Raw genomic sequence first — 11,571 nt, forward strand, 5'->3', positions numbered from 1 at the left:
TACTTACAGGCTCTGATAAACACTGAATGAATAAACAGTAAGAGAGAAAACAGTTGTATTTACAGGGGATGTGTGTTTTGATGGCTTTTTTATAGTATGGCTGAAGATAACTCCAGCTCAGAGAAAACTGAAATAACTAGTTCATCAGATAATAATTTACAGGAGGGGTCTCCCACTTGCCAGTCTTATACCTTGACCACTCAGCTTGATGGGCCTATTGCAGTTGTTTTTAAAATATGTGAGGCAAGCATTATTCTTAAAGAAATTGTCCCTTCCAGTTGTAAGAAGATAAAAATCGTAAAACAAGAAAATACAGCAGCAATTCACTTCATTAATTTGAAGTAATTCCACTGGTTTTGTAACCGTCTGCTTTTATCAAAACTCTTTTCTTATGGGTTTACATAGTAATTATGGAAGACAACTTTTATCAGTAAATGGAGGGCTTTTGATCCTTAATGCCCTTTTCTTTCTTGAAACTAATATTAAAAGTTTAAACAGCAAATGGTTTAGGTACCTTCAGTTTAGTAGTTCAAAATCTCACGTGCTTTAAAAGTTTATTTCTCCTTCAGTCCTAATTTGGTGGTTTGAAAGGCAGTTTTCATAGAGCATTTGTGGTGTCCGAAGAGCACAGAAATGGCTCTTAAGTTCTTTTGAACGTGCCATTTTTCAGAGTTACATTTTTTATCCATTTGTGTGTTTGCTTAGTTTTGCTTGAAACTCTATTTGACTTCATATTCACTGACAGCCTACTCCCAGTACGACTTGGTAGTGAACCTTTTACTATTGAACTTAATTCTTTAAGACCTGAATACTAATGGAATTGTTCTCCTGCTGAAGCTGCCTGTGCTAATCAGCGCCCTGACCTGTTTGGTTGTGCTATTGCCCAAGTGGGAGTGATGGACATGCTCAAATTCCACAAGTACACCATCGGCCATGCTTGGACCACTGACTATGGTTGCTCTGACTGTAAGGAGCAGTTCGAATGGCTGCGCAAGTAAGTGCCTTTAAATCCTTTCTGTGGTTGTTAAAACACACAGTCTGCTCAACAGTTTCCAGTTGTCATGATCAATATCTATTCTAGTGATTACTTCATTTCCCACATGGAATTTGGGGAGCTCAGCATTTCCTTACAAGTCAGTTTTGCATCAAAGACTATCTTCAAAGTCCTGTTGAATTAAGTGGTCCTGTTTTCAAAGACCTTGTTCTCCTAGCAGCTTTTAACAGTTCCTAAGGTTTTCTTTCTGAATAATGACTCTTTTAGGCTATTACAACAGAATATTCTCAAGTGGACCACTACATAAATTGGTTTTTTTACCATGAGGGAGAGACAGTCACCCTTGTGAATTATATTATATGTGGGTTGGATTTACTTGTAAGAATTGAATGGCACTAGACCATAATGGGATCTTAATTAATTTCCCAGCTTCTGTTGAGAGTCTCAATTTCCCTGTTTCCAGCAGGATGGATCCTGCTATGGACTTGACAGGTTTTGCTGCAGTTCCCCTGCTGGCTTCTCCTGATATTTTGGACATTCCTGCGAGATGTACACATGTGTCTCTCTTGAAAATAAAGAAATGTACTTGCTTCTTCACATTTCAGAGCCAGAGATCTGTGGCCACTATTGCATGTCAGTTGCCATTAGCACAATTCTGGTTAATGTAACTGAGAACTGTTCTATTCTGAGTGCTAACAAATGCCACTGTGATGGTTTCAGTAGGAAAGGACCTTCTTGTTGCGTCTTGAGGAAAAAGATATGGAAACATTTGTGTGTTTTTCTCAGGTACTCTCCACTTCACAATGTCAAACTACCAGAAGAAGATGGCATCCAGTATCCCTCCACGCTGCTTCTCACAGCAGACCACGATGACCGTGTGGTCCCTCTGCATTCTCTGAAGTTCATCGCTACCCTGCAGTACATTGTGGGCCGAAGCAGTAAACAAACCAATCCACTTCTCATCCATGTTGACACCAAGGCTGGGCATGGAGCAGGAAAGCCAACTGCTAAAGTTATAGAAGAAGTGTCAGATATGTTCGCTTTTGTAGCACGGTGTCTAAATCTTGAGTGGATTGAGTAGGAAAAATGCTTATTACTGTCTCCTTTAGAAAACAAGGGCTTTAACATTTAAGAACAGCCACACTACAACATGGTGTAGTACTTACATTTAAGAACTACAGTTTAATATTTTATTGATCCAACCTGCTATGGAGTTTTCATCTTCTGTGCTTCCCTCTTTTTGGCATTTCTTTGATTTTTTTTTTTCTACTGCATTCCAAATTCCATTTTGAAAAGCATGTTCAAAAAAATAGCTGAGCTACTCTCAGTACTGTTGTGAAAATTTAGATTTCAAAATTAGTGCTATTTGAACTTACTTCCTGTAAACAGTTTTAATGTATTTCACCTATAAACATATCCAGATCATTTGTAATTAAATGTAAGTACTGTTCACATACAAGATCTCTGAGCATATTTTATTTACACAGTAATTTATTTAAGAATGTAAATTGAAGGTGTTCAGTGATAACCATGAAAAACTGAAGAGACAGTAATCCAGTTGCATCAAATATTATTAAAAAGCTTATATTACATTCTGTTCATAAACGTGTTACAGTCTATAATAATGATTTTGCTAAATCTTTCTTTCTTTCCAAAGAGACTTCAAAATGTCACCAGTCTTCTCTTCTGCCATTTATTTCCGACAGAAGAGAAGACTGGAGGCTGAAAAACTTGATGAAATCTTACATTCTTACTGTAATCTCAGTCAAGCTATACAGATACTCACCAACAACCCATGTGAAATTATTTCTTTAACTGTTTCTGAAGAGTAGACCAGGCACAGGTTTAAATAAATGAACAAAATATAAACTAACACAAAACAAAATAAAAAATCCCACTCCAACCCAAAGCCATAGCTTTGTCCAGAATATTCAGATTCAGTTTTTTCCTGATGCTTCTCACAGGACATTTTCTAACCAGGCAAAATCTGAACATGCATATATAACCTAGTTTTGGGTGCAAAACAGCAAGAGCTCATAGTCAGACTCCCCTGTGATTTGACAAAGGCACTTTATTTGAACTGCCATTTTCCCATCTAGGCTGTAGAGCTGTAAAAGCAGATGTGAGTATTTGCCTACTGTTTAATCTCGGATGCACTGCAGGAATTACAGTTTGATTTTGCAGAGAAAAAAAGTATTCGATCCACTATTATTAGTCTTGCTGCCCCTCCACAAAACACAAGTGTTTCTCATTTTTGGATGAACTGATGTAATCTTCCAGAATCATGCTTGTCATTGTGTTCATACTTAGACCCTATGGACAGTATTTTTACTCTGGGCTCAGGAGTTTTATCTCTAAACAAACAATGTCTTGGTGCAGGAAGAGGAAGAAGTATTTAAAAGAGAGGGTGATGCTCTAAAGAGAAGCAAAATTAAAATAAATTTGTACCAGAGTCACTCTGTGTTTCCCTCATGATCTGGACTTCTTTTCATTCTCTCTGGAGTCCATGGAAGATCATCCTCTCCAAGCCCTTATTAAGTATGGCTAATTTGATTTTAGGAGAAAATAAAAAATTATTTTTGCTTTCATATGAAATACCACACCTAAAACACGTATGTGATCTGGGATTTATTTGGGATCCACGGGCATTAGAGTTGTTTACAAAATACTCTGTGAGCTTTTGCATTCTGATCACAGCATTGAATTAAACAATCAGAGATCAGAGTAGAGAGTTGAGGGAGGGTTAATTTTTTTTCCTTCCAGGCTGTGAAAACAGGGTACAGATTCAGCACCCACTCTTCCCAAAGGTGTATTAATTGCCTTCTTTGATCATCTAGAAATTTTCAACAGCTTTCCCATGTGGCATAAACAAAGCACATAAAGCTGTGCCATCTCCATTTGAAATATTCATAGCTGTGGCATGTAGCTTTCTATTGAAAGTATAGTTTCTGTCAAGGGGGCAGTACCCAGTTCACCTCTGATACAGAGCTTTGCAGGATAGGGTGTGTGGAAACATGGTCCTCAGACGTTTGAGAAATAGAGCTGAACTGTGTCGGTGCGTTGAATTGCAGATGCCTGAGTACAGCCAGCTCAGTCATCTCTAGGTCTGTTCCTGAAAAGGCTTTTCCTTGTTCTCTAGTTGCTCAAGCACAGAACTTCTGGCACAGGTTAAAAGTAACTCCTTTTCCTTCTGAAGCTTTCTGTTGAAGCTGAGTTCCGTGAATGATTCAGTGTCATGACAGATGACCCATAATCTGAGGACTTTGGAAACAAACATTTCTCTGACTGGCAATCAGTGGTACTGAAAGTGGAGCTACTTGCTGGAGACACCACTCACAAAGGAAATGTTCCAGAGTATTGGAAAGGCATTGTGTTTCTGTAACAGGGTCATCATGTCAACATTTATTTGATCTTAATCAGCTGTGCCACATTCAGGATTCAGGTGCCAAAAAAAAGATGTTGCAAAGCTGTCCTGTTATCTGAGTTGCTGCTTTTGAGGCAGACAGGGTCATACTCCAACTGGAATCTGTAATTAAGTCTGAGCGAGTAATGCTCTTGTAATATAGTGGGATTTAAATCTTCGGGGTTTTGATTAAATAGACCTGGAGTCAAACCATTCCTGCTATATAAAACATAATGAAATTTCTGTTATTCTAGTTTCAAGGTTATTTTCTCTATAGTGGAAAAGCTATTTTATGAAGATACTCTTGTATCTTGTTTTATGGTGTCCGTTTCCAGTTTGTGAAGCAAAATTCACAAGCTGGGCAAGGTAACCTTCCAAATATCTGCTTTTTCAAAACCACCTTAGAAAAAAAAAATACTGATGTTTTGCACCAAGATCCAGCCCTCCCCAAAAAAGCCCTGAATGAGGCTTATGTTACAGAAGAAAAATCTGGTTTTTTGTGGAAATAAATGAACTTTTTACATAATTCTCCTAATGGTCTTCACAACTGGTGTAAAGATATCTTAGTTGTCTTTCCTCCCATGAATGTACATTTGCATTAGTGTTGATTTATGTGAAAAAAAAATCAGAAGTATTTTTAAAAGCTGAGAGTCTTCATATTCTTTACAGAGAGATTTGAATTCCTTTGCATTGGAGTTGACTTACATTTTGGGAGCTGCAAAAAAGATAGATGTGTATGTATAGATATATTTATGTGTGTGTATGTATGTACTGATTTCAGCTGGGAGCTGCACTCTATAGTCTAGGGATGGAAGAGGGCAGCTGACCTATGGGTATGTAAGAATAAAGGGTGCTCAAGAGAGAGTTTGGAGACAGATATCTGTCCCTGGCACCTAGAGCTTCTGGACCAGGATTTTCTTGACTTGGCTCTGCTTTGCCATCTGCCTGTAGGAAGGCAGAAACATGAGCAGCAGTACTTCTGGATTCAGTACGGCAAGAGCAGCTTTCAAAGATCAATGTTGCCAGGTCATTTATTTATTTTTAGCCTGAGGTTGCCCCTCAGGATTGCCTAAAGATCTGCTTATAGACTTCCTGACGGTCTCTCCTGTGAAAGGGGTTTTCCAAGCTGAGTAGGACTTAGGGGGAAGGCCAAGGGAGGGAGTTGGAAGCCAGGCTAATAAACAACCACACAATTTTCTGCCAAGCTTTTCTACTTTGAAAATCTTTAGTAGACCACTTTTGTGTAATTGTCTCTTTGTCCAGACCTCTCAGAATGTGGATAGGTCCTACTGGTTTGAACAGCCAGGTTTGGCAACTTTGTTCATTTTTCCTTGTGTTAATTACTACTGCCTTCAGATATGGCATGCCAGGAGAGGGAAAAAAAAAAAAAAGCATTGCTTGGGCTTTTTTTAGCTTGCTCTTGCAGAAGAGTGATGTGGGGTGGCCTTCCAGTTCTCATGTCCCTGAAGATAACTATAGTGTGTCCTCAAGATAACATTATCCATGAATAGAAAATTCTGAATATGCCCATGTCTTCAGTTTATTCATAGGAGAGCAATCCTAGTGACAGAGTCCCTCAGTGGAAGCTGGACTAGCTACTGGCACAGAAATTTACTGAAATTCTGGACTAGGAGGACTGTGGTTTGAATGTTCCTCCTAATTTTCCATAAGAATAATTGAAAACTCAACATTTAAAGCCAAAGCTAAGCAATAATGTGTTAGTGAGAATCTCTTTTCTGTCGACATCCCTCTGCCTTGTTACCAGGAGTAAGAGAGGCAAGGAACAAACTTGGTGCTCATGCCCTTACCCACTGCAGTGCAAGTTTAATGGTGAAAGTCTGAATAGCAAGAGTCAGTGTGTGGTGACTTCACTAAACATTTCCAGCTGGTCACATGCTGCTCAGAAAACTGTTATTAGTGCTTGTGCACTGCTTTCAATGCCTCCCAGGCCTTCTGTGTGCAAAAAGGAAGAAGCTACTATTCTTGAAGCCCCTAAGGTGGGGGAACACATGCTGTTTTAAGCAAGATGTGTCCTAGGTAGGTATGTGGTAGTGCTAACTACCATGAACATCCTAAATAACAGAGGAGTTTATTAATTAGTTAGTTTTACACCAGTTAAGGCAAATTTTTAGAAGTTTGGGGAGTGCTTAGCTGGTGAAAAACTGTTACCCATGCTGATTTATTATTTTAGGGCATTTCTAGTGTGCAATAAGAGCATGTCATTGTGGCAGCAAGTGACAAAATGCTGTGACTTGGACTGTTGTTTCCTTCCTGAGGAAGAAACTGAATAAAGAGCTTGGGCATTTCACTCTTCAGAATCCTTTGGAACAGTAACAGAAGCAGATAAACAATACTTATTGTCTTCTGATTGTTTCAAATGAAACAGGGTCATTTCAAAACAACAAAATATGTTGTTTTCTGGTAGTACTGCTGTTTCAGAGGAAGCTCAGCTGTAGTAGAACAAGCTTTGTGATCTAGGTATGTGCAGATATTTCTTTCAGTAGCTAAGCCAAGCTGTTAAATACTTTATATATTTAGTGTCCATAATTAACATTCTGCTGCTGAAACTGCTTTTTGGTTTAGTTCAAAGCTTCTCAGCATTAAAACCATGTTTTCAGCATAAGTGGTGTAAAGCTGAAGACATAAGAGCATTGACAGGGGACCCAAGCTTCAGCTCCTGAATGGGTTACGTTTCATTTTGTGTTTCACTGAGTAGACACAGGCAGAATCATAAAATGGTTTTGTTTGGAAGGGACCTTACGGATCATCCAGTTCCAGCTACCCTGCTCTGGGCAGGGACACTTTCTACTCTAGACCAGGGTGCTCAGGATCCCATCCAACATGATCTTGAACACTTAAAGAATGAGGCATTCACAGCTTCTCTGGATGACCTGTTCCAGTGCCTCACCACCCTCATAGTGAAGAGTTTATTCCTAATACCTAATCTAAACCTACCCTCTTTTGGTTTGAAACCATTCCCCTTTGTCCTCTCACTACATGCCCTTGTAAAAAGTGCCTCTCCATCTTTCTTGTAGGCTTCCTACCTGTAGGGAACTGAAAGGCCACAATTAGGTCAGCCCAAAGCTGCTCTTTTCCAGACTGAACTAGAAAAACTTCACATAACAGTAAAACAGTGAAATGAGTGAAAGTATATGATCACTGCCTGGAAATTGAAGATCTTGAGAAACCTCTATGATTGACTGTATGTAAACAAGCCTCCAGCTGTTACTTGAAATTAAAGGGATTACTTTTCCTAATTAGAGATGCTCAGCTAACCTTGAGCTTCAAGGAAATATGGCTCCAAATCTGAACTTCATAAGAGCACACATCACTCAAAATGCCTAAAAGCAAAAGCAGTTCTTGAAATTCCCTGTCTTTGCAATGCGGTAATCCTTCAGCAAAGCTTCGGCTGCCAAGGACAAACTGGAAAACATCCTCCTCTCACAGATGACAGTCACTCACACAACAACCCAGTCATTAAATAGTTGGCTGCCATGGGCCTGCTGCCCATTCTTCCTGCCTGGTGGAGCCTTCCAGGCACTGTGATTGCCAGAGGAAGTCAAATGAGGGGGAGGGGTACCAAATTTACAAAATTGCTCCCAGCTAATGAGTTAGACAGTTATTGAGAACATTTCACTGGAGATTTTGGATTGCTTTCATTATTTTTGTTACTTGTTCCCTGTTAGAATCTGATTAGTGGGAGATGCCTCTCCTGAATTAAGGTTCAAGAAAGAAGTCTGGTGTTAATCATTTTTGCCTGCCTGCCATGGTAAAGTTCAGAGGTTGTTACCTCAGTCTGTGCCAGGGGAGGTTCAAATTGGACATGGGAAATAATTTCTTAACAAAAAGGGTTGTTAAGCATTGGAATGGACTGCCCAGGGGAGTGTTGGAATCACCATCCCTGGAGGTGTTCAAGAAACAGCTGGACCCAGTGCTATGGTGTAGTTGTCAAGGTAGTGAACGGTCAAAGGTTAGAGGTCATTTCCAACCTAAATTCTTCTGGATGCTTGATTCTGTGACCTGGGTCTTGTCTGTGGAGAAAAATTGGCTTACACAGGAACTCGGGAAATAAATTTGGAATTTGAGGTCTCCAGGACCACCTGCCCTGCCTCAGCAGAGGGCCTGAATGCTGCCAAATTACAGAGGCTACCTTTCTCTTCCTTTAAACATCTGCACTCAAAGCTATTTTTTTCCAAATTTTTTAGCCTGCTCATCTCATTTGTGGGTTTTCTCCACTGTTCAGGATGACAGCAGACATCTAGGGAAGCTAATTACTCTTCTGTCAAGCCCTCGAAGGCTGCACAAGCCTTTTGGGAGAACATGTCATCTTTATCTCCAGCACAGATTTTGATGCAAATACCAGTTTAGCTTAGAAGCCAGCTTCCCAGGGATTTTTCTCCCTGCAACAGAAGCATGGAGCTGATCTCCTTGCTTGCCAACCCAGGACCCACAGAGACCTGTAGATAAGGGAGAGGCCACAAGCAAGGAGACCCCTTGGACCAGCAAGAGCAGCCAAGGCATGGAAAGTTGGGGAGCCCCAGTTTCTACAGGGCTTACCAAAATTCTACCACTGGCTCATTTGTTTCAGCTGTCCTGCTGTCCTGTAAAGCATGAAGCTGGCAGGAAACTAAGCCTGGCCTGTCATTCGGGGCAGAGGAGAAGTCCTGCTCAGGTCAGGCCTTTGGCACAGTAGAGACCTCCAGCTACCAAGAGAGATTTCTGGCCTGCAGGAGAGATATTTTTGGAGGGAAGCAATGAACTGACAGGGTTTTCTGAATGACAGCTTTAGACTTAAAAACCTAAAGTCTGTCTGACACAGATGCTCCTATTGACTCTGAGCCCATATCTTACAGCAACAGCTTTGTCCTTCTCTTTCTCTCATCCCATTCGCTCTACACTGTTTTGCATGTTACAGGAATACCTAATTTTCTTTGAGCTCCAAAAGGTGTTCTCATCTTTCCTAATCACGTCACACCTGATAATTTTTCATTCTTCTACCTTCTTGCTTTTTAACTTTGTCTATTCTTTGAATTACCCAGAGCCTCAGCATGTGAGAATGTCTACAAAGCTTATGGCAAAACAAACAACTGCAGGCTAACACACACACATGTGCAGAGAGAGACCTTTCCTTGGGGTTTTTCTTCATTTTCTCTCTTCTTTCTGTTCCAGATCACTTTTTGGAAATTCAGAAATCCCTTGAGCCAGTTTCTGAAGACTAGCTGTTCTCCTTGGGTGACATATGGTTGCCACAAACGTGGCCCTCCTGAGGACTGTTTCACTCAAATGGTAGTTCTGGGATGCAGCAGGGACTGTGACAGCATGCTTATTATCCACAGACAACTGAATCTCTCCCGTCAGGAATGTTTGGTACTAGCATTAAAATTCCCATTTTGCCCTCTGGTCGTAATCCCTGCTTTCACTGTGCTTTCACCATCTGTTGCAAACTCCAGCTGTTGATTTTTAAAGAAACACTTTTGGAACATAAGTTGTGGCTCTGAAAAATCTTCTCTCCGGTTGCTTCTGTGATAATTGGATGTCCTTACTTAACAGACAAGTAATGCCCAAGACATACTGCTGCTCTGAACTTCTTCCTGGTCTGTTTAATCAGCTCCTCTAGCTGGAACTAGCTGTGGTTTAGCTTCTGTTGTTTTTTCCTTTCCCTCATTATATCACCAGGGCAAGCTGTCCCCACAGACTGCTGCCACCTCTTGTGCATCTCCTCCATCTCATTCCTTGAAATTGCTAATGAGAAGATGTTGCCTATGCATGCTTTCCACATTGGAAGATGGACAGTTTGCAGAGATTTCAGCCCTGATGGTGATTTCACTCTACAGCAGCCACTTGTGCCAGTAATTGTCTCTCAGAGACACAGGGCCCCCAAGACAATGTGGGCTTCTCCTCCTGCAAATTCCGTGCTGTTTTCATTACAGCATCTCCTCCAGCATCTCTCTGTGCATCTCACACACAAATAGTATGTCTGGCATTTCCCTACTCTCGTTTCAGGAAAACACAGCCAGCAAGGTCTAAATCAAACGGAGGAGTTTGGAGATTCCTCAAAGTGAAACACCATCCCCCCCAACACAAGGTTTTCAGTACTGGAAGCTGAAAAATGACTGGCAGCAGAAGGCAGTCCTCATTCAAAGCACAACAATCCGTGTGAATCTTTCCCATTTTGGCAATGAACTTTCAGATCAGATCCAAAAACAGCAGGGAGATTTTCACAGTCGTGTAATTGTGAAGTTGCAGCATAGATGGTACGAAAGAGCCCTCAAATACCTGTTGAGATATTTCAGCATACCTTACTAGGGTAGTTCTGCCACTGCTAATTTTGTGCCTATATTTAACTGAGTCCTTGAACAATCTGGGAGCTGCAGGTCATTAATTATCACAGCCACCCTCAGTGACAGGGCGGGTGAGAACACATGTTAGGGACGAGGCAAAGGGATGAGGCCAGGGAGCTGTGCCCTATCCCCAGGAAGCTCCTCACCTGGCTCCAAGCCAGCAGCTCACTCTGGGGAGCCCTGCAGGCATTCCTAACAGCATCTCCTCTCAGCCCTGCTGAGAGCAGCAGAGAGGTGGCAGCCTGAGACCCTGCTGCACCTGCTCACTTCAAGCCCTGGAAAGTCTGAACCTTACCACAAAAGTGGACAATCCCCTCTGAACTGGAGCAAATCATTTTTATGTACAATTTACTGTTGAAATCAAAGGGAGAAACACCTCCAAACATCATGGTTATCAAGTCTCCATGACACATCCTGAAGATTGTTCACACTAGAAAGATGGTGGGAGACAAGTGAGGAAATGGTTGTAAAAAGGAAATGTTTCCCTTCATTCTTAAGCCCTTTCCAGCTCTTGCAGTCTGAAGCCATTTAAGATTTAAAAAGGAATAAGATTATAAAGACTAAGATCACGTTCTCTGAATGTGACACCCTACCACTGCTGGGATTTTTCAGCCAAGGGAATGCACTTCTGTACTTAGTCCTTGAGTGTCTTCATCCCCTGTGATGGTCTGAGGTGACTTTGCTGGCCCATAGGAAGGTTGAGCAGCAGAGTGTTTTTAAAGAGAGACACAGGTAAAATGCTCAGAGATGGTTTTATGCAAAGGAATATCTATGTACCTGTTCATTACTACTACTCCCTTAATACTTGCATTCATGCAAGGGTGATCAAGGAG

At 41.1% G+C, this 11,571-nt stretch overlaps 1 protein-coding gene across 2 annotated transcripts in view; it reads left to right on the top strand.

Annotated features, from left to right (window-relative positions):
• Window positions 1–5,040, top strand: part of PREP (prolyl endopeptidase) — an 86,507-nt gene extending 81,467 nt beyond the window's left edge. For both annotated transcript variants that reach the window (XM_059842374.1, XM_059842375.1), the window contains 2 exons: window positions 838–994; window positions 1,781–5,040. In XM_059842374.1, coding sequence (XP_059698357.1) covers window positions 838–994; window positions 1,781–2,075 — 452 coding nt within the window. In that variant the 3' untranslated portion in view covers window positions 2,076–5,040. The remainder of the gene's footprint in view (window positions 1–837; window positions 995–1,780) is intronic.
• The last annotated feature ends 6,531 nt before the right edge of the window (window positions 5,041–11,571 follow it).

Source organism: Haemorhous mexicanus, chromosome 3 (assembly GCF_027477595.1).
Source record: "Haemorhous mexicanus isolate bHaeMex1 chromosome 3, bHaeMex1.pri, whole genome shotgun sequence".
Lineage (NCBI taxonomy): Eukaryota > Metazoa > Chordata > Aves > Passeriformes > Fringillidae > Haemorhous > Haemorhous mexicanus.